General features: G+C 53.2%; 1 protein-coding gene across 5 annotated transcripts in view; it reads right to left on the bottom strand.

The window, feature by feature from the left end:
* The window catches only part of SCN4A (sodium voltage-gated channel alpha subunit 4), a 51,938-nt gene extending 31,544 nt beyond the window's left edge, over positions 1–20,394 (bottom strand). Inside the window, exons 1-6 of one of the 5 annotated variants that reach the window (XM_065909329.1) lie at positions 20,256–20,394; positions 1,522–1,801; positions 1,132–1,445; positions 925–1,042; positions 686–776; positions 273–401 (exon numbers count right to left, since the gene is read on the bottom strand). In XM_065909329.1, the coding sequence (XP_065765401.1) occupies positions 273–401; positions 686–776; positions 925–1,042; positions 1,132–1,404 (611 nt within the window). In that variant the 5' untranslated portion in view covers positions 1,405–1,445; positions 1,522–1,801; positions 20,256–20,394. Of the gene's footprint in view, positions 1–272; positions 402–685; positions 777–924; positions 1,043–1,131; positions 1,802–19,296; positions 19,425–20,255 lie in introns of those variants that run through there. The other 4 variants (XM_065909330.1, XM_065909331.1, XM_065909326.1 and 1 more) reach the window with 4 other exon arrangements.
* Between the last annotated feature and the right edge of the window lie 2,524 nt (positions 20,395–22,918).

The raw sequence follows: 22,918 nt of genomic DNA, 5'->3' as shown, positions 1-22,918 counted from the left end.
GGCAAGGGTAGCCCAGCTCTCCCCGTGGGTGGGGGCCTGGGGGCCCGGGTCGTATGTGCTGTGCGGAGGGGCACCCGGACGGACAGTCTCCAGGTCAGACCCCGAGAGTGACAACTCCCAGAAAGGTGTAGCCCACTGTCTGCATGACGGACCACAGCCCTGCAGACCAGCCTCGGAGGGTCACCCAGCTCACTCAGCTGCCCTCTCTGAGGCCTGGCTCCCCTCCCCTCCCTCGCATCAGCCTCCGGACGCCCCCAGGGGCCCCTGCTCACGCCATCATGATGACGCTGAAGTCCAGCCAGTTCCAGGGATCCCGGAGGAATGTGAAGTCATCGATGCAGAAGCCTCGGGCTAGGATCTTGATGAGGGACTCGAAGGTGTAGATCCCTGTGAAGGTGTACCTGGCGGGGAGAGGGTGGGCCAGGGCCAGGCATGTCACACCTGGGCCAGGATGTGGGTGGCAGAGGCGGGCCTCCTGGGAGGGAGGGCACAGAAATGACATATGCCACCCAGGGGGCTGAGGACATCGGTGAGAGTGACGGTGTGTGCCACTCTGGGGACTTAGGGTACTGATGGAGCGACAGAGACAGTGTTTGTCTCCCTGGAACACAGAGCAATGGTCACCTGGGGCATCCTCCGAGGGGAGACACTGGGGAACCAGGGGAGATGGGGGCGGGGCACTTACTCCACGTGCTTGGACCAGGAAGGCGGGTTACTCATGGTCATGAACACGCAGTTGGTCAGGATGGTGATCATAATGAACATGCTGAACAGCGTTGGGGGGAGGGTCAAGGAAAGTGAGGGAGCAGGTGGGGAGGAGAGGAGGACAGAAGGCCTCCTCGCCCAGAGCGCCCCATTCTTGCCCACCCCTGACCCCTGCCTCCTTTCCCCGGCCCTGCACTCGCCCCACTCCGCCAGGATATGAGTGGATGAGCACCTTGATGGCACAGCGTCTGACGATGCTGAAGGGGCTCAGGAGGTAGAGGGCAGGCGTGGCTGAGAAGCGGAAGATGGACTTGCCCTTGTTGAGCACGATGAAGGTCTGCGGCAGGGAGAGAGCTATGAGGCCTGGGACAGGCAGACGGATGGACCAGGGACAGACAGCTGGAGGGAGGCCTCCCTGGCGCGGACCTTCTTGTCGCTGTAGTAGGGATCCAGATCCTCCAGGGGGATGCCGATGACTTCTGGCGGGGGATCCCCATAGATGAGCGGCAGATTCTTGCCAGCCTCCATGTCGCTGCGCGGCTTCCGCTCGGTCTCCTCGATCTCCATCTGCTTGTTCCGCAACTGCCGGGCCTCCTCCTCCAACACCCGGCGCTCTATGGCTGCCAGGGACTCCCGGGTGAAGGGGCGTAGGCTCTTGGGGCCCAGAGGCACCACGGTGGGCAGAGACGCTCTGGCCATCTTCGCATCCTGGGCTCAGGGGCCAACACGGTGGCGGGCAGCTGGGGTAGCTGCAGCGTGCAGCCCCCGGGGTGCTGGGCGGCCACCCCGCCCTGGGCCTGTGGTCCCGCTACTCACCTCCCGCCTGCCCCGGGGCCAGGTCGGGCAGGTTGGCGAGCAGGCGCTGTCGGAACTGGAGGATGTGCCTGCGGGGCCCGGGTGCTGCTGTTGCACAGATGCTGGACACAGAGCATCACCCCCGAGCCCCGCACCACACTCGCCCCAGCAGGGGGTTGGCTCCCCTCTGCACTGACAGAAAACCAACCAGGTCCTCTTCTCCCTCGGGGACTTGTGGCCAACGCCCCCGTGCCTTCAACCGCCTCCTGGGCCCGAGTTCTGGGAACTGTGTGGCTTCAGCCTACAGGGAACAGAGAAAACCACAGCAGGCTATACCCCTGTGACCTCAATCCTGCAGTGAGGCAGAAAGGAATCGGATGTGAGATGTGAGGGTAGACCCAGAGGATGGGCCCGATGGGGTCAGCCTAAAGAGGAATGGCAAACAGATTTCATCTTGAAGGCTGACATGGATCAGCTGCTCTTGGCTGCCTGGAGATGTGGGCCAAGACCATGTGGGCTGGAGACAGACTCCATGCAAGGAGACTGCTGGGATTGATTAGTGATGTCTGCCAGGGGGCATGAAGGAGGAGGATGCCGGTGTACCTGCCACTGTTCACCATATCTGGCCTGGAGGGAGCAGACAAGGAAGATGTGTGGACATGCAGCGCCTTGTCCTGAGCTTTGGGGAGGTGTGATGTTGGGTGGGGAGCAGGAAGAAGGAAGATTCCCAGGCTCTGGGGAGAGTCTCAACAGCTTCCTCCTCCAAGACCCGTGGGATCTAACCTATGGGCAGGGAGGGGGAACTGGAGCAAGAAAATGCAAGGTGTGTGGCGGGGCCACGTCAGGAGAGCCTGCAGGTGCTAACATGGAGGAGCAGGATATACAGGTAAGGCCCTGGGGAGAAAGAGATGGACAGTTTCAATGGTGGGGGCAGGACTGGAGCTCCCAGGGACCGCTTTTGGCTGGTGGTCCCTGTATGAACCGGGCAGACAGCGGGGCGCCTACCAGGAGCCTTGGAGGCCCATGAGAGCTACACACTGTGTCTCCTGGCCAGTCCCTTGGTTGCCACTATTCCCTTCCTCCCCGAAAGCCTTCTTGAGCCTGTTCTTCGTGGAAGGGAGGTAATGGTGGGTCACTTATGGCGAAGGCCCTGGGGAATGACCCACATCAGGAGACGGACACAGGGACACCTCAGCCACCTGGTCACACACAGCCCTCCCAAGGCCCCCACGGACAGAGGTCCCAGAGACACTCAGGGCTACACCAGAGGGCAGCTCTGTCATAGTGGGCCCAGACGCCCGAGCAGTGCCCAGGCCAGTGCGGGCACTTCCTCAGGCTTGGTCAACAGGTGGGGAGGGTGGCCCGGGGAGCGGCCGGAACCATTGGGCAGAGCAGGCCACACCCCCCCGCCTGACTGCCCAGCTGCTCCCTCCCATCACCCAGGGAGTCGTGTTTCCACGGGGATGACTTTGCTCATTCCTGCCCACCCCATCCCTCAGCTGCTCATCGGCCCTGTTGTGTGCGTGGGAGTGTGTGTGCATGGACACGCACGTGTGCATTCGTGCACACACACAAGTGTGCACACCCAGCTTGAAACCCCTCCTCACACTGACCCCACAGTTGTACCACCAGTTGCCACACACCTTCTCCCCTTCATCCCCATCGCTTGTCCCGCGTACGTGTCCGAACAGAAGACATTGACCTGCCAGATGGCCCTGAAGAGACCATGGCCAACGAGCACCCTCCCAGTTCATGGGCCCCGCTTGGCACAATTCTCTGGCCTGATGCTGCCCTCTCCCTCCTTTACAGGAGCCCAAGTGAAGGAGATCAAACCAATCAATCCTAAAGGGAATCAAGCCTGAATATTCACTGGAGGGACTGATGCTGAAGCTGAAGCTCCAGTACTTTGGCCACCTGATGGGAAGAGCCAACTCATTGGAAAAGATCCTGATGCCTGGAAAGGTTGAGGGCAAGAGGAGAAGAGGGCAACAGAGGATGAGATGGTTGGATGGCACCAACTCAACGGACATGAGTTTGAGCAAACTCCAGGAGACAGTGAAGGACAGGGAAGCCTGGTGTGCTGCAGTCCCTGGGGTCACAGAGAGTCAGACACAACTGAGAGACTGAACGACAACAAAGTGGGTTGACAGAAAACCAGAGACAAACAGCCCAACTTTGGCCCCAGCACCGGTGGAAACTGCTGGCCAGAGTCACCAAAGCCCCCAGCAGTCAGACCTGGCAGTTTCTGTGCAGCTGACCCTCCCTCAAGCATCTCCCGGCCATAAGCTCTCCTTTTTTAATACTTATTTATTTTTGCCTGGTCTTTTGAAATATTTGTTTGTGTGGCACACACAGTTTTTAGCTGTGGCATGTGGGATCTAGGTTCCTATGCCTGCATGCTCAGTTGCTCAGTCATATCTGATTCATTGCAACCTTATGGACTGTAGCCTGCCAGGCTTCTCTCTCCACGGGATTCTCCAGGCAGGAATATTGGAGTGAGTCGCCATTTCCTCCTTCAGGGGATCTTCCTGACCCAGGGATCGAACCCATGTCTCCTGCGTCTCCTGCATTGGCAGGTGGATTCTTTACCACTGAGCCACCTGGGAAGCCCTGACCAGAGATGGAACCCAGGCCCCCCACAGTGGGAGTGCGGAGCCTTAGCCACTGGACCAGCAGGGAAGTCCCCACAGCCTTTGCTCCCGAGAAAAGAGTGTGGCCTCCCCATCGGGCCGCTCTCTCTACTTCTGCTCTGTGAGCTCCTCCTCCCTGCCCCTCCAAGGCCTGGTCTGCAGCCTGTTTTTGGTTTTGTTTTTCACAGTGGGCATCTCTCCCTGTGCCCGTCCCCTCTGCCCTGGTACGATCACCATCCCCCTCCTTTCATGGTTTCTGTTCACGCTCTCTGCAGTGGCCCCAAGACAGGTCAGGTCATGGCTCCTCTTCTTGTGTAGCCTTCACAACTCTTAGGCAATGGTGCCTCATGCCCTGCTTGTGTGATGGGTGTCTGTCTCCCCCACCAGAAACCTCAGAGACCTTTGGGGTCACCTTGAACTGGTGCCTGGCACATTGGCATGGGACCCACAGCCGGCACAGCTAGCCTGGCACCTCCTGCCATCCCCTAGCTGGCCCCCAGTGGACTCCTCATCCTTCCCTTTGAAATTTGCACTTGGTCCTAAACTCCCCCCTCCCTCATCCCCTCTTCACCAGCCCTGGAGCCACTTCGCATCTGGATGTTGTGTTCTATGAGTGGGTGGATGCCCTCCTTGGCTAGGCCAGTGGAGGCAACGGTTTTGGTTGGTGAGGGCCAAAATCATCCCAGTGGCACATCTGGTCAGTTCCCAATCTCACCGAGGCTCCCTCCCAGCACCCACCTGTCTCTCCATCTTGCAGGGGGTGCTCCATCACCCCTCACCCGCTCTGTTCAAACAGCCTCCCATCTGCTCCCTGCCTTCCACCTGGCTCCCCTTCAATCCACCATCCCCGTTTCTTTTTTGAAAAAATTATTTTAATTTATTTATTTGGCTGCACTGGGTCTTAGTTGCAGTGTGAGGGATCTTTAGCTGTGGCATGTGGGATCTAGTTCCCTGATTAGGGATTGAACCCGGGCCCCCTGCACTGGGAGAGTGGAGTCTTAACCACGGACCACTAGGGAAGTCTGTACATTTCTAAAGTCACAAATCTGTTCAGGTCACCCTCTGCTTAATCTTTTGCTGGATTAATAATGCATCCATAATGCTTAATAATGCATCTATAACCAACAAGGGCCTGCTATAAAGCACAGGGACTCTGCTTAATGTTATGTGGCAGCCTGGATAGAACAGGGGTTTGGGGGAGAATGGATACACGTGTATGTGTGGCTGAGTCCCTTTGCCGTTCCCCTGAAACTACAACAGTGTTAATCGGCTAGACCCCAACGCATAATAAAAAGCTTATCTACAAAGTGCATCTGCCTTCCTCCATGTGGCTGCCCAGGCCCTCCTTGATCCGAGGCCTACCTCGTCACCCAGCCCTTCTCTACACGCACTGCCCTCTGGCCATGCTACCTCCATTTTCACAAATGGGCTACACTGTTTTTCACTGAAGCCCGTGCCTCCTGAAGCACTCCTTCTTTTTGTCTCCCTGGAGAGCTTTAATTTGTCCTTCCAGGCTCAACCTACACATGAACCACCACCTCCAGGAAGCCTTCCCTGGTAACCCTGGCTGAGTGGATTTCTCCTTTGGATCACCTGTGTGCCTGATGCTGAAGAAGAGTTTATCAAATAAATGAATGAATGAGAGGGCTCTTCCACCTGAGTTATTTCTCCTTTGAGCCCGCTCTGAACTGAAATCATGAACAGAAACTGGATCTCCTCTGATATGGCTGCTTTGAGCACTCCCCTCCCCCACCTCCTACTACTCAGCTCAAGTGCTGGGTTGTGTAATCCTTGAGGTTCTCCTTGTCTTCTGCCCTTGACCCTGAGATTTTTCCCTCTCCATCAGCCCCTCAGATTTCACCTCCCTCCTCTTCCAGGCTCAGTTACAAGATCCACTATCATAATTCCTCCTTGAAAGTACCGTTGGGGGACCTAAGATTCTATGCTTGGAATTCTTCCAGGCTTCTGCCTGTGTACCTTTTCATCTGCTCTTCATTTTTACCCTTTATTATCCTTTATAATAAAATGCTTTTGAATTATGGCGTTGGAGAAGACTCTTGAGAGTCCCTGGGATGGCAAGGAGATCAAACTAGTCAATCCTAAAGGAAATCAATCCTGAATATGCATTGGAAGAACTGATGCTGAAGCTGAAACTCAAATACTTTGGCCATCTGATGCGAAGAGCTGACTCATTGGAAAAGATTGAGGGCAGGAGGAGAAGGGGGCAACAGAGGACAAGATGGTTGGATGCCATCATTGCCTCAATGGACATGAGTTTGAGCAAACCAGGAGATAGTGAAGGACAGGGAAGCCTGGTGCACTCCAGTCCGTGGAGTTGCAAAGAGCCGGACACAACTTAGCTACTGAACAACAATAAAATGCTTACACTATAATAGTAAAAAATATTCCCTTAGGGGACTTCCCTGGCAGTCCCGTTTTTTAAAAAAGAAAAAAAAGAAGAAAGAAAGAAAAGAAAATACCCTTTACTATAGCCTTCTCTCTCCTTCTGCCCCTCACCAGGGGAAACCTTCATCCACCTGGTAGCCTGGCTATGCTCTGCTTGAGTCAGGCTCTGAGCTGCTGGGTGCTACTGCTGCCAAGGCGGGACCTGGCTGGGTTCACATGGCTTTTGTGATTATAAGCTCCAGGTTTTCCCTGAGTGCCACCCTCTAAGTATAGGTTTCCCTGTGAGTCTCACTTTCCTTCTTTTTGAGAACTATTTCGTGCTTTCTCTTCTTTCCTCCAACTCTCCCCTCCCCATCCTCCCCACAGTGCTCCCAGCTGATGACTTGGTCTCAGTCCTCACACACAGGATCCATCACACACAGTCAAACCAGTGGAGTTAGCCTCACTGCCCGCCCCTTCCTCCTCCATCCTACTAACAGAAGAAGAGGCAAAGGACCTCCACTTCGGCTTGAGCCCCTCACTCCACTTGCCTTTCCAAGGACCTCCTTCTCTATGTATCTTTTCTCTCTCCCACCACCAGCCCCTCCCTTTCAGTGACCAGGCTTTCCCATCTTCAAAATAATGGTAGTGGTGACAAAAAGTACTCTCCTGCCTCCACGCCTCCTTTCCTTCTTTTTAAAAAGGTATTTTATTTTTATTGATTTATCTGGCTGCACCGGATCTTAGCTGAGGCACAAGGATCTTCGGTCTTTGTTGCAGCAGATGGATTTTTTTTTTTTTTTAAGTTGTGGCATGCAGGATCTTAGAGTCATGGCATGTGGGATCTAATTCCCTGACCAGGGATGGAACCCAGGTCCCCTGCATTGGGAGTATGGAGTCTTAGCTGCTGAACCCCAAGGGAACTCTCATCTCCCTTTGCTCTTGCTCTATTTTTCTCTCTTCATGGACAAACTTCTTGGAAAGTCTCTACACCAGCTGTCTTTTACTTCCTTACCTTTCATTCCCTCTCCAACCCACTCCAACCTGTCGTGTGTCACCTCCCCCGCTCCACGGAAGTGGCTTTTGTCAAGTCACTAGCAGTCTCAATGCTGCCAAGTCTGCTGCACACGTTTCTGTCTTCACCTCCCTCAACCTCTTAGAAACATTCAACCCAGTTGGCTGTGGCCCGCTCCTGGGCAGGCTCTACCTGCTCAGCCTCCATGACAGCTCACCCATGCTTTACTTCCTGCCTCTCTGACTGTTCTTTCTCAATGTCCTTTGTGTTTGTCCCTCTTCCTCTCCCCAGGGCTCTGTCTGGGTCTGGATGGCATCATTCCTATGACTGTAGATAGTGTGATAGGAGTATGGTAACTCTGTCCTCTGAACTCTAGACTGAAATACTCAACTGGCTACTGGACCCCACTATGTGGATAATAATAGGCATGCAACCAACAGCATCTGGGATGAACATTTGCCCAAGGACCTGCTTATAGCACAGGGAGCTCTGCTCAATAATATGTAACAACCTAATGGGAAAAGAATTTGAAAAAGAAGAGATACATGTATCTGTATAACTAAATCACTTTGCTATACACCTGAAATTAAATAACATTGTAAATCAAGTATGTTGTTGTTTAGTCCCTAAGTCCTCCCTGACACTTTTGCAACTCCATGGACTATAGCTTGCCAGGCTCCTCTGTCCATGGGATTTCCCAGACAAGAATACTGGAGTGGGTTGCCATTTCCTTCTCCAGCAGATCCTCTGACCCAGGGATCAAACCCTCATCTCTGTAATGGAAGACTGATTCTTTACCACTGAGCCATCAGGGAAGCTACAAATCAACTATACTCCAATATAAAATAAAAAGATAACAGAAATATATTCCCAAAAAAACAAATAGATAAAATAGATAATCCAATCAAAATAGGCAGAAGATCTAAATAGACATTTCTCCCAAGAAGACATACAGATGACCAAAATGCACATGAAAAAGTATTCAACGTTGCTAATTATTAGAGAAATGCAAATCAAAAGTACAAAGAGTTATCACTTCCCTGGTCAGAATGACCATCATCAAAAAGTCTAGATAATTAACTCTGAAGAGGATGTGGAGAAAAAGGTACCCTACTACACTGTTGGTGGGAAAGTAAACTGGTACATCCACTATGGAGAACAGGTTCCACTCCCATAAGGGGTTACAGCCAACTATTAAGCTTGAGGACACAGTCCACTCAAGACTTTCCTCATTTCTAATATCAATTGCAAGATCAGGGTCCTCAAGATCACTGTCTTATTCACCCTCTTCCTCAACCCAGGAGATGGTACCACCATCTGTCCAAGCCTCAAATTTGCTCAAATCAAAAGCTGAGATGTCTTTGTGAATTCTTCTTCTCCCCCATCTCTATATTCGGCCTGTCCAAAGTTCTATTAATAACATCTCCAAAATACATATAACCTCTGATTCCCCCCACCCACCCTGGTCCATGTCAAAACATTTTCTTGCAGTACCTGCCTGCTTTTGCCCCTGCCCTCTCCAAACCTGTACTGTAAAGCAGCAGGTGCTGGTTTATGTAAACATTTAAAAAAATAAAGGTATTTTATTTATTTATCTGTGCCAGGTCTTAGTTGCAGCACGCAGGATCTTCTATCTTCGTTGTGGCAAGATCATTAGTTGTGGCCTGTGGGATTTAGCTCTCTGACCAGGGATCAAATCTGGGCCCCCTGCCTTGGGAACATAGGATCTTCGTCAGTGGATCACCAGGGAGGTCCCAGTGAGTACTGTTTTAAAATCAAGAAACTAATCATATTGTTTCTCCTGCTTAAATTTCTCCAGTAATGACCTATTGTGCTTAGAATAAAACCTACACTTCTTCCGGTGGCCTCCAAGGCCCTGGTGATCCAGCCCCTATCTATACCTCTTCACCTTTATCTGCTGATCTGTTCTCCCTGCCCGCTCTGCCCCAGTCCTTCCGGCATCCTTCCAGCTTCGTGACCGCTGAACTCACGCCTGCCTTTGGACCTTAGCTCTCTCTGGAGCTCTTGTCTCCTATCTCTTCACATGGCTCTTCCTGCTCACTTTCCCATCAAGCCTCTAATGTCCCTTCTCCAAGAGGATTTCTCCTCCTCAACTCTCTATCCTAGTCCCTTGTACTTTCCTTGATGGTGTATTTTCCTTGACGTTATTTATCATAATTTGTAATCACTTGTTTATTGACCTAATTTGTTTGTCTGTCTCCTTCACCAGACCAAAATGCTGAGAGAGCAGGAACTCTGTCTGTCCAGATCACCACGGCTGATCCCAGGCCTGGGCACTTGGCAGACACTTGGTGAGTGCATAAGGCCTTGGATATACATCTTTCTGGGAATAAGATGGATTCTGATAGGTTTCATCCATCCATCCATCCATCTACTCATCCTTCCACCCACTCCCCATCCATCCATCCATCCATCCATCCATCCATCCACCTATCCATCTATCCATCCATCTACCCACCCATCCATCCATTCATTCTGTTCACAAGTCAGAAGCTGAGCTAGCCCTGAGTAGGACACAAAGATGCACCAGCTATGCATCCTGCCTTCCAAGAGTTGATAGCTGGGGAGACATGAGCACAGAAGATATGATGTGAGAAGACAGAGATGTCTGCCCTAGAGAAGGGAGCAGAAACTAACACAACATTATAAAGTCATTATCTTCCAATAAAGAAGGGAGTTGATTGTGCTATGGGAGTCCGGGTGGCTGAGTGGTGACTTCCAGACCAGGGAAAGGAAAGATGTGCCTTTTCAGTTGAGTCACAAAGGATGAGGAAGTTATGGGCACAGGGAAGTGAAACGGAAGAAGGGACAGCCAGAGCAAATGCAGAAGCAGGACCTAGGGAGCTACACTGTGTCAGTCTTTGGAGGGTTTGGAATCTGTTTATGGGCTTTAAAAAAAAAAATTATTTATTTCTGTTTGCCCTGGGTCTCTGTTGCTGTGAGGGCTTTTCTCCAGCTGTGGTTGAGTGAGGCCTACCCTCTAGCTGCAGTCAGCAGGCTTCTCTTGTTGTGGCGCATGGGCTCTAGGGCACGGGGGCTTCAGTAGTTGCAGCGCTAGGCTCTGTAGTCGCGGCTCCTGGGCTCTAGAGCACATGTTCAGTAGTTGTGGGAGCGTGGGCTCAGCTGCCTCGCGGCATGTGGGGTCTTCCTGGAGCAGGGATTGAACCCACGTCTCCTGCATTGACTGGGGGATTCTTTACCATTGAGCCACCAGGGAATCCCTGTTTATGGGCTTTGGGGGAAGTGGGCTGTGCAGCTAGGCCAGGGCCTTGAAGACCACATCTGGGAGTCTGGACTTCATCCCCCTGGTTTGGAGAGCCCCTCCCAGGGGTGCTGGGTTGTTTACATTGGCCGGCGTGTATGTGCCCCCTGCTCGCCCTAACGGTGTGTCTAGAATAGAGGGACAAGCTGTGCTGTTTGCAGTGGCACCAGTGGGGAATGAAAGGACATCTGGGGTGTACGCACGGCAACTTTCTGGCAGGGACAAGCACTGATAATGTCCCATGTCAGTGGGTTGGATGTCTTGCAGGCAGATCGCCACATGGCCCCTCAAGTCCAGCCTGGAGTAAAGGGAGCCATGTGACAGCTCAAACCCTCCTTCCACCAGCCACAGGATCAGTCTCTGGCTTCCACCTCAGAGATGTGGTGCTTGAGGACCTGGGGGAACCTCTTCTCATGGGAAAATTTTTAATATTTATTTTATTATTATTTTTTGGCTGTGCCAGGTCTTGATTGCAGCACTCGGCCTCTCTGATCTTTGCTGCCGCTTTAGTTGCGGCATGTGGGATCTAGTTACCTGACCAGGGATCGAACCTGTGTCCCCTGCATTGGGAGTGTGGAGTCTTAGCCACTGGACCATCAGGCAGTGCCCCTCTCCCCCTCCCCTCCCCCCCAGCCACCCCCCCACTGAATTTAAGAATGTTAGATTTGCAAGGACCAGAGATATGGAGTCCAACTCCTTCATTCTGCAGATGGGGAAACTGAGGCCTTGAAAGGAGCAGTAACTCCCCACCCCCCAGACCACACATTTATTCGTTTAACAAACACTTCCTGAGCATCCACTCTATGCTGGGCTCTGTTTGGGGAGCCAGGGATACGGGAGTGGCGAAGTCCCTGTCCTCACTGAGCTTGCATTCCCGAGGGAGAAGGCAGATAATAAATAGGGAAACAAATAAGATAATTTTAGAGAATGATAAATGAAAGGCTGAGCCAAGACTAAAACCCTGTTCCGCAGGCACCAGAACTCAGTTAGGAAGTGAGAAGCTCCGTCGGAAACTGCGTCAAAACGGAAGTTTGGGCGGAAGTCGGGGTTACAGTCTTGGGAGCCTGGAGGCAAGGGGTGTGAAAGGAAGGGTCCAGAGTCAGGGAGCCAGCCTAGGGCCAGCTGTCCCTGGGCAGGGAGCCGAGGGGGAGGCAGCTCTTCTCTGGGGCGGGTCCAGCCCTTCATTGTCTCTGTGGGGCTGCCAGGTCGGAACACCCAGTTCCAGATATAGTCTGACCACAAAGATAGAGGCCTTTTCTCCTTGGCCTGGACACCCATTGTATTCATTCATCCCAAAATGGCATTTCCATTTTCAGCAGCCCACTTACAAGGGGAGTTTACAGACACCCTTGGAGTTTTCAGCATGAACTGTGGCCATATCAGAGTTTCACCATCCTATAATTATGCAACTGACTTTTCCCTTTTAAATCCACGTGGAGCTCAACAAAATATTAGCAAATCAAATCCAACAGCATATAAAAAGGACTATACAACCAAAAGGGATTTATCCCAGGTATGCAGCACAGATCCAACACTAAAAAATCAGTTAATTTTTATAGTTATTTATTTATTTGGCTCTGCTGGGTTTCAGTTGAAGAATGCCGTATCTTTTTTTTTTTTTAAGTTGTGGGATGCAACCACTTAGTTGGGTCATGTGGGTTCTAGTTCTCTGACCAGAGATGGAACTGGGCTGCCTACATGGGGAGCACAAAGTCTTCGCCACTGTGCTAAGAAAATTAGCACAGGAAAGTTCTGAAAATCAATTAATGTTAATCTGTCATATCAACAGGCTGAAGAAAAATCCTATGGTTGTATCAATGAATATAGAAAATGAATTTGAAAAAAATCCAACACCTATTCATGATAGAAGCTCTCAGCAAACTAGGAGTAGAAGAGAATTTCCTCAACCCGATAGAGAACATTTTTCTAAAAAATCCTACAGCTGATGTACTTAATGGTGAGAAACTAGGACTTTCCCCACTAAGATCAGGAACAAAGAAAGGATGTCACCTCTCTCCACTCCTTTTCAAGATCATACTGAAGTTCTAGCTAATGCAATAAGACATGAAAAGGAAATGAAAGTTACACTGATCAGGAAGGAAGGAATAAAATTGTCTTTGTTAACAGATGACATGATTGTCTTTGTATAAAACCCAAAAGAATCGGCCAAAAACAAACAACCAACCCCCCTTTTGGAACTAACAATGATTATAGCAGAGTTTCAGGATGTAAGGTTAATCTAAATGCAGGTGGTGGTGTTTAGTCACGAAGTCGTGTCCAACTCTTTTGTGACCCTATGGACTGTAGTGCCACCAGGCTCATCTGTCCTTGCAACTTCCCAGGCAAGAATACTGGAATGGGTTGCAATTTCCTTCTCCAGGGGATCTTCCTGACCCAGGGGTTGAACCCATGTCTCCTGCATTGGCAGGAGGATTCTTTACCACTCAGCCACCTGGGAAGCCCAAATTCAGGTGTAGGATTTTCCATCTACCTCCACTTAAGTTCCTCTCATTCATTGTACCTCTTGACCTGCAATCTTTTGTAAAATCTTGATTCTCCCCACTCAGTTCAAGACCGATCCCTCACAGCTGAGTGCCTATGATCCTAATTGTTCCAAATTACTGGCCAAACAAAACTCATGACAGACATCCCCACCTCCTGCCACTATATGCTTCTAGAACCTTCTCTCTTGGGACACCAAGCTTCTAAGGAGGGTCCTTCAAACCACCCCTGTGCACTGAACTGGCCTGAAACCCCCCACAGAGCCTCAGCCATGCCCTGCCAGCTTGAGATGTAACAGCTGCTATGGGAAAGTTCCGGAAGACTGAGAATGGATGAGACCTGCCCCTCACAGCCTTCCTGTTCACTCTAGGGCACATTTCCCAGGATGCAGAGATGGTGGATGACTTGCTGGCCTTGCTCAGTCACAATGTCTCTTGCCAACCAAGCATGCCCTTCATCTCTAGTAAAGCTGCAGTTCAGGCTCAGGCTGTTTCTCTCTGGATTGAGAGCAAAATTACCCAGAGCTGCAGCCAATTCTCAAGCTTCACCTGCAGTGAGGGCTCAGACTCAGGACTTTTTGGGAGGCTGAAACAGATCAAACTTTCTCTGTCCTGGCCAAAGACAGCATCCTGGTGGCAGCATCCTGGTGGCCTACTCCCCAAATTTCTGCATTTCTGCTGTGGCCCAGCACCAGGAATGCACCTCCCGTCCCCCTAGTTGTAAATCTCAAATCACAGCTTTTTCTCAGATGGGGTAGGCTGGGGGTAGGGTGGGAAGGGGGTAGCTGTGTTGTGTCTCTGCCACAGGGGCCTGGAGGAAGTCACCCCAGATGGCCCTCTCCTCCTGGTCTGACACTCTCTGTGGAGGAAATCTGCTCCAAGAGGTCTTGGAGGGCAGCCTGGAGCTTAATGCAGAAACCTCTGGACACTCAGGAATTATGAGAGTTCTGGAAACCCTCAGGGTCACAAGGTTGGGGTAGGGGAGGGGTTACCATGGACAAGGGTTGTTCTAACGCTGATGACACTTTCCAGTTGGGGCTCTCTAGGTTGAAATAAGCCTCCCTTTTTCAGGCACCTGATTAAACCAGCCTGATGATATCTCCTGCCTATGGGGAAAGAATGATCGTAGTGTGGCCACATTTATTTTGCACTTACTGTTTGCCTCGAGATGGGGTTCCCAGGAATGGGTTTTCCCTCCCAAGTGAAGTGAAAGTGAAAGTCGCTTAGTTGTGTCTAACTCCATGTATAGTCCATGGAATTCTCCACGCCAAATTCTGGAGAGGGTAGCCTTTCCCTTCTCCAGGGGACCTTCCCAACCCAGGGATCAGACCCAGGGCTCCAGCATTGTAGGTGGGTTCTTTCCCAGCTGAGCCACAAGGGAAGCCCAAGAATACTGGAGTAGGTAGCCTATCCCTTCTCCAGCAGATCTTCCCGATTCGGGAATGACTCGGGAATCGGGAATCGAACCAGGGTCTCCTGCATAGAGGGAAGTCCCTCCCCTCCCAAGACTGATCCTTAAATCAAAGAAATTGATCTTATCTCAAGGTGTAAATTCCAGGCCTCATCAGCATCAGCTGGGGAAGATTCTATTAGGAGTGGGAGGGGGTTGGTTCCTCTGATCCCCAAACCTCAGTGCACTAACCTGTCATCCTGACATGTGTGGGCCTGAGAGGTGGAGGGCAAGAATTATTTTTTTTCTTAAAATATATATATATTTCATTGAAGTATAGTTGACTTAGTATTTCAGATGCCCAGCAAGGTGATTCAGTTATAATATACACCTATCATTTCCCAGATTATTTTCCATTATAGGTTTTTACAAGATATTGACTATAGTTCCCTGTGCTAGACAGTAAAGCTTTATTGCTTGTTATATATCTTTTTTTTTTTTAATTAGAAATCTAGCACTGAGAATTATTTCTTGATCCAGAGCAGTCATCCGTAAGTTCATTTGGTGTTAAACGCATGCCAGGCACTGTTTCAAGTGCTTCGCATTCATCATCCCAGCTACTAAGTGGTGGAGCCAGGATTCGAATGTGGCTCTTGGAGGGGCCAAATCCACGTGCCTGCTACTACAGACACAGCCTCCCTCTGGCTCGCCCAGTAGGGGATGGTGCTCAGCTCAGCCGCCCTCCCCCAGCCCGGGGCATGCCCAGGTTGCAGTCCCATCCAGTCTCCCCCTGGGCTGGCCTGATCCTCACCTGTCTGTCCTCTTCAAAGGACAGACCAGAGTCCTCGGGCCAAGCCCCTGAAAGGCGTGGGCTGGGGTGGGTGTCTGGCAAGCCCTGGCAGGCCCCAGGCTCAGGCTTTCTGGGGCCTCGAGTTGGGAGTGGGGAGTGGTGGGGGCTAAGGGCCCCCACCTGTAGTTTGGTAAAGAGCCTTTGTCAAGGTTTGGTTTTTCATTTGCACCAATCAACTCTAAAATACCCTCCCAACTTCCTCAGCAGCCAGCCTGCTCCTACACAAACACACACACAACACACACACACACACTCGCTCACTCACTCGTTGCTTCTATGAGTCATTTCCCAGCTGCTCCAAGGGGTGAGGAGGCTAATTAGTTCCACCCAGGCCTGGGGCTTCCTGCCTTCCGCTGGCTCTCTCAAAGGTGCCCCCCAAGCATGGTGATGGGGGCTCCATGGATGGTCCCCCTCCAACTTGTGTGTGCACAGACACGTCTACACACATATCCAGAGCTACCTTGCCCATCCTCAGGCAGAACCACCCCTGTACACCCGGCCGCCTCCCCTCACCCTGCCGGCTCCCACCTGGGTCACTCCCTGGAGCTGCCAGCCTCTGTTCTCTCTGCCACGCACCCTCTGCACAACCAAACCATGGCTGCCAGGCCTTTTTCCTGCCTTAGGCCTACCGAGAAGGCGAGAAGAGCATGGTTCAAAACTGATTCTGAGCCTGGAGAGTTCCAGGGCCAATCTGGCCCCGCTTCCCTCCATCAACCCCTAACCATCTGGGTAGCCTGGGCTTTGACCCCTCTCACCTGGGCTCTAGGTCCCTGCCGGGCTCAGGGAATTGGATGAGAAGTGTTAGGAAGAGCGACCCGCAGAACCTGAACCTATAACCTAAACCCCCGAGGAAGGCTGATGGACCGTCCCGCCCCTTCAGCAGCTCAGCTTTGCCACTCAGAGAACTTGGTTCAAGCCCAAAAACTGCTCCAAGGATGTTTTCTCACCAGTGACCCTGTGGAAGATCCTTCTTCCAAATTAGGCCAATCAAAAACTTAACAAGCCTCAAAAAAGACAAGAGTCACCTGCAGCTCTTACTAAAATGTGAGCCTGGGGTAGGGGGAGGCTGGGGTAGGGGGAAGCTCGGCTTTGTCCTCAGCTCTCACAGCCCTTAGGCGATATCTGTAAACCACACACTCTCATAAGGGGAGCTCTGTCCGTAGGATAAAAGCATCTCTTGGTAGGGAAAAAACCCACCTCCTCCCAGGTATGTAGGGTACCCAGAGCTGGACAGGGTCTAATGCTTCCTGCCAGACACCCCCACCTGGTAGCTTCTTCTCCCCTTCTGTTACTCCCCAACAAGGAGACGTTTATTTCAGAGTCATAACCTGATAACAAGCGTAACAGTGAATTCCTAGTTAGCACTTATATACTTGCCAAGCATTACAACGGGCACCTCACATGCAATGAGCTCATGTAATCCCGACATGATCCTATTGTTATTATTCCATTTGGCAGATGAGGAAACGGAGGCACAGAGAGGAGAAGGAAGTTGCCAGGTGTTATTTATGTAGTAAACTGGGGCTGGAAGCTTGACCCCTGGGGCTCTCGGAAGAGCCCCTGGCTCTGAGTCACCAAGGTATGTCATTACCCCAGTGTCTAAACTGGGCCATGCCCTTCTCGCACCTATGGGGCTGGAGGAGGGGCTGGCACTTGCTTTCACAAACCAGTTCAAAAACAGAGCGGGGTCTGGTGACTCTTGTGGCTTTCGCGTTGTGCATTTCTGCCGGGCCTCCCGCAGAGGGCAGGGAGGCCTGCGGGGGCCGGGGGCAGCCTGCCCTTGGAGGGGCACCGAGGCCCCTCTGCCTCTCCCGTTGCCCAGTGGGCTCCTCCAGCCCCTCCCACTCCTCTGGCTGTCCCGTTCCCTGCCCCCCGCCTCCCGCCACACACACACAAGGGCTGCCGACTGAAAACTGCAGGGAATAAAAATAGCTGTGCTGACGAGGCAGAATGGGGGCCAGAGCACATGAAAGGCCTGGGGCTGGGGTGGCAGAGGTGGAGAGACCCTGGGATTCCCCAGCCCCATAAGCACCTTCCAATGCAGCCGTGGGGGTGTCCGGGCCTGTTCCTGCCACTGCAGAATTGGGGACCCCCAGGGTCTCGGGGGCGAGCTCTGCCCCAGGGAGCAGGGGCTGTGGCTACTGTGGACAGAGCGCTGGCCCCTCACGAGCCGTGTGCCCCAGGTAAGTGACAGGACCCTCTGAACCTGAGCCTTCCCTCTGAGAGGACTCGAGGGACAGAGGTTTGTGTAACATGGACCGGGGCTGTTGACGCCCCCTCCTCCTCCCCTGCCTTCTCTCTACCTACTCTCCGAGGCCCCTGGGCTCAGATCTTTCATGTCCCTTCTATGCATCTCTCCTATCACCTGGAGAGAGTGAGCCTTCCCACTGTGGTCTGGAGGGTCCAATCCCTTCCCTCCTCTCTGCCTTGCCTCCCCTGGGAGCCTTCTCTAAACCCACCCCTTCCTGCCATCACCCATGCTTTTCTCTGTTCTGGTGGCCAGAGTTGCCCCCAAAGGCAGGGACTTTGTCAGGACCACCTCCAGCATCTGGCCAGGAGTTCAATGCCTTCAACATCAGCTTCAGGGCTTCCCCTCCCCTGGGCCTGGGTGGGTCGGGGCAGGGAAGCCGGCTGGGCAGACTTTGACACTCAGGCCAGCCTAGAGCTGGAGGCGACCCTGAATCCTGAGCCTCCACCCTGTGCAGGTTCGGATGCAAAAATGACAAGGAAGCCAGGCAGGGATGGGACCACCTAGGAAGGACTCTTAGATACCTTCCCCAAAGCCCTCCCATCTCATGAGAGCTGCCTGGCATGAAGAGGTTGGGCCTTGGGTTATGTCTGGGCCCCTGCATTATCCCACACAGGGGACACGGCTCCAAATACTAGTGCAGTGGCTACAACCGTCCACATCATTGGCTACGAGCAGGGGACTAGGGATGACCCTGGAAGAAGCTGGAGGGTCCTGGGAGAACCAGCCCTCTGACGCCCGCCCCCAACCCCAGCACTGCCACCCCAGATGAGTGACAACAACGCTCACCTCTGGTTTTGCCCCAACTTCTGTCAGCCTCCTCCCCTCTCCAGACTAGACAGACACGGAAATTGGTCTCTAGCTGCCCTCCCCAAGCTGGCTCATCTTTAGGGGCTGAATTAAATGGCCTTCAAGCCTTCCCAGGTGGCTCAGTGGTAAAGAACCTGCCTGACATGCAGGAGATACAGAAGATGCAGGTTTGATCCCTGGGTTGGGAAGATCCCCTGGAGGAAGGCATCGCAATCTACTCTAGTATTCTTGCCTGGAGAATCCCATGGACAGGGGAACCTGGTGGGCTACAGTCCATGTGGTCGCAAAGAGTCAGACACAACTGAGCAACAGTTACATCATGTTAAGGCTCCCCTGGGCTCTAGCCTTCCCAGGCTCTGGGGCAGGTGCCTGCAGCGGGCAATATAGGTCGGAGGCGGATCTGTCTAGTTTCCACCTGGAAAGCCATCTCCCCACAGTGGGGTGTCACAAGCTCTCATCAGGACCTGGCCCCCCGCCCTGACCTTGTGCCCTGAGCAGGGTGAGGGGCATCGGGACACAGTACTTAACGGGGCAAGAGTGGGAAGGGGCTCAGCACCCCCTGCCCCTACCAGTGCACTCTTTGAAGCCTCAATTTCCCTCCCATCCCACCCCCATCCCCAGGCCTTCTAGATGGGGCATCTTCTATCTTTTGAACAAACTCCCCCCAACACACACAAAACATACCTCCGTTCAGCTCCATGAGCCTCCAAAAACACCTTCTCCCATCTCTGCTCAGACCATCAGGCCTTCTTGGCCAGCCCCTGCCCACACTCCCTCCCAGCGTCTTGGGTGCCCTACTCTGCCAATGAGGAGGGGGGCTGTGCTCTGCCCTGGCACCACACCCCTGCTGTCCCCCACCTCCAGCCTCCTCACCCCAGCTCCAGTCTCCTTCTGAGTCCCCCAGAGACCCTTCAGTGCGGCGGCCCCATGAGGGATGCCCCTCGCCCCGGACTTTCTGGCTCCCTGTCCCCACACCCCCTCCACTAAGAGGACCTGCTCCTCTGCCCGCCTCCTCCTCAGTTTCTCCAGGAGAGGAGCCCAAGTGCGCCCTGGGGCATGGAGAGGCAGGGGCAGCGGGCAGAGCCCGGCCGGCCTCTTAGCCCGAGATGTGTCCTTTGCTGGCATCTCGCAGATTCCTGTTCCAGCAGAGGAGAGGAGCCGCCGCCACCCCCCAGGCGGCCTCCCGCTCTCCTCCCCGCCAGCCCTGCCTTCTGGGCCACTGCGATCAGGCCAAGCCGAGTCACTGCTCCGGCCCCTCCACCCTCCTCCCCTGAGAAACTCAGTCCCATCTCTGTCCCTTGGGTCACCCCGTCCGGAGCCGAGCCTTAGCCCCCGGGCCGTCTGTGACCAGGATGACGGCCCTGGCTGAGGGCAGGGCTGGCCGGCCAGACGGGGGTACCGGCCGGCGGGGCAGGGAGAGGCAAGCACAGGGATCTGGCCGGGGTCACGGCGCAAGGAGCTTGGGCAGGGTGGCCGCGGAGCGGGGCCCGGCGTGGGCAGGAGGGCAGCGGTGCCCGGAGCAAAGTGGTGACTTCCTCGGAGCCAGGCTGGGCTGGGGGCCAGGGCGCCAGGCCCCTGGGGGTGGCCTGCCCTCGGGGTGCCCGGCCCAGCGGGGCACGGGGGTGGGGGGGCGCGGTACTCACTGTTGGACGGGAGCAGACGAGCCTGGAGCGGCGTGCCCACCTCGGGCTGGGGCTGAGACTCTGGGGGACTTGGCCGGGGGGCCGGCCGGCGGGGACAGCTGCTGCCGCTGATGTCACAGGGTCATGAGTGAAACCTGAGGACCCGGCCAATCTTCAGGTGGGAGCCTGGGCCGCACTGGCCTCACGGGTGCCGGGGCTCGGCTTGGGACTGCCTGGGCTGGGGGGCCGCTGACCCGGAGCGTGACACGCTCCACACGTTCGTCCACTCTCACACACACACACACACGCACACACACACGCCCACTGGGGCATGCGTCTGAGCCCACAGGCTCATTCTCATACGGGACTCTCCTTTCACACTCGTTCCCAGAAGCACTCCCAGGGCACACACTGGCTGGCACACTCTGTACACACTCACGGCTGTGTTCCCCCCTGCCCACTGTCACACTCATACACGCTCAGCCGGACAAGTAAACTATACCCTTCACACAGTCACACAAATGCGTCCACTGTGTGTCACACTCATTCAAATGCATACCTGCTACTCACATGGACACGCTCCCACACTCACAGCAGGTTTGTGCACATACGTGTATTATTACACACATGCAGCCACATGCACTCTCCTGCCCAGATGAGCATAGATGTTGCATATCCCAGACACTATAGTTCTGTCAAGTGTGTACACACACCACAGCCATGTCCATGCATTTGGGCGTTTCAGGCATTTTATTTTTATCCGGGTGTTTGTCTGTGCTACAAAGCATGCTTCATTCACATGTACATAGGACCACCTAACTGTACCTATGGTCTTAAAATATTGATTTTATTTATTTATTTGATTGCACAGGATCTTAGCTGTGGCATGTGGGATCTAGTTTCCTGACCAGGGATTTAAACTGGGCCCCTTGCATTTCTCAATGTGCGGAGTTTTTTGCCAGTGGACCAGCAGGCAAGTCCCTGATCACTAGGTTTTTATCAAGCGTCTGTCTGTCTGTATTACCCACGCCCACATCTCACACCCATGAACTCCTCCCCCAAACACAGCTGTTTAGCGGGACCACACAGCAGTCTTGAGGGTCATTCCTCTACCAACACTCCCCCACCCCACTGACTAGACATCTGTCCCTCGGAAGTTGGGGAGGGGGTGGGGTGAGGGGAGGGAGGAGGTTAGTCTAGCCCCCCTCCCCCAGTTCCACTCTGGGACTGTGGTGACCTCTAGTGGAGGTGTCGAGAAATGACCCATCGCTTGTTGCTCATCAGTTCCTGCCCTGGGGCAAACAAGAGAATCTCTGAATGAATCCAGAGTAACTGCTCCCCAAAATGTCCCCCAGTCTCCTACACCCCTCACTGCCACTGACTTTTCTGGCAGCCAGAGCTGTGTCTGAGCTGAGCCCAGGCCAGAGTGACTTTTGCAAGGGGCATAGGGAAGCCCGGGGAGCGGTCACCCTCCGTCCTGGGAGCTGGCCCCATGGCGCCTCGCCTCCCAGGAGCTCTCTGCAGTTCCAGCTTCAGCACAGTCCAGCCCCTCCCTGGGGCCAGGCCTGGCTGTGGTCTGAGAAGTTCCTGCTCTGCCCAGACTTCAAACAGCTCCTCCCAGTGAGTCATTGACACCCTCAGAGGCGTGTCGTTAGACCAAGGTGGAAGCCTTGGTGTTTTTGCTGCAAGGTTCTTTATCCTGCTTTGCTCACTGACCTGACAACCATTTTCCATGTGGTTGTTGTCAGGAAGCATTTAACAAGAGGCTTCCTGTGTGCTGTTTTGGATCTGTCAGGAACACTCTGGCCCTTATTAATTCCTGAATATTCAGGATTTAAGAGGAGTGGCAGGCCTTTCCCAGGGCTGAGGAATCCAGGCATTTCTCATTACGGTGATAAGTACCCTCTTCCTTCTTATGAACCATACAGTAAAAGGTGATTGTTTGCAACTCTCTCTTTGATAGGGATCATCTTATGTTTTGTAAGTCTGGAATTTTAATCTTTATCTTTGCTGAGAATAACTACCTTGTAAGACAGTATATATGCCCACACCATGTTGATTAAAACACCTTTGCTCCATCAGAGCTTTGGTCCCCATGTCTGTCTTTTTTTCTCTCTGTCTCTCTCTATCTCTCTATTTCTGGCTGATTTCCTGGAGTGCGGAAGCCGGCTGCGTAACCCAGGGAATATTAGCCTCTTTACTTCTTTCACTGTCTCATCGTCGACTCCGGGCCACCAGGTTCCGGTCCATTAAAGGACCAACAGTTGTATTGCTAATGTAGTCCAGCATCTGCCGGTCCGACTTCTTCTTTGCTTCTTCTGGCATTCAGAGAAAACATGAGATTTTATCTCATATCCCTTCGCAAGTTGTCTCCCTGAAACTGCTCCTCGGGGGTCCCTCTCGTCACTCCCAGTCCTGATGCAGCTCCAATCTGCTTTGCTGCCGGCCACCGTCTGGAATTCCTGGTCAGTGTTCCCTTGATAGCACACTGCTCCCTGTCTGTGGGCACTGGAGGGGAGGTGGTGGGAGGCAGCTGTCATCCCCAATTATGGCTCTGCCCTTTAGGTCTCTGCCTTGCCACTGCCCAGAGCTCTATGGAGTCAGACTTTCTTTAATGAGGAATTGAAGTTATTGAAGGGAATTACAGTACATAAGGCGGCAGGGTTGTATGCATTCAGTTGTAT

The sequence above is a fragment of the Muntiacus reevesi genome, chromosome 18 (genome assembly GCF_963930625.1).
Source record: "Muntiacus reevesi chromosome 18, mMunRee1.1, whole genome shotgun sequence".
Taxonomy (NCBI): domain Eukaryota; kingdom Metazoa; phylum Chordata; class Mammalia; order Artiodactyla; family Cervidae; genus Muntiacus; species Muntiacus reevesi.
Note: the sequence above shows the minus strand (reverse complement) of the source record. Positions and strands in the feature narration are given on the sequence as shown.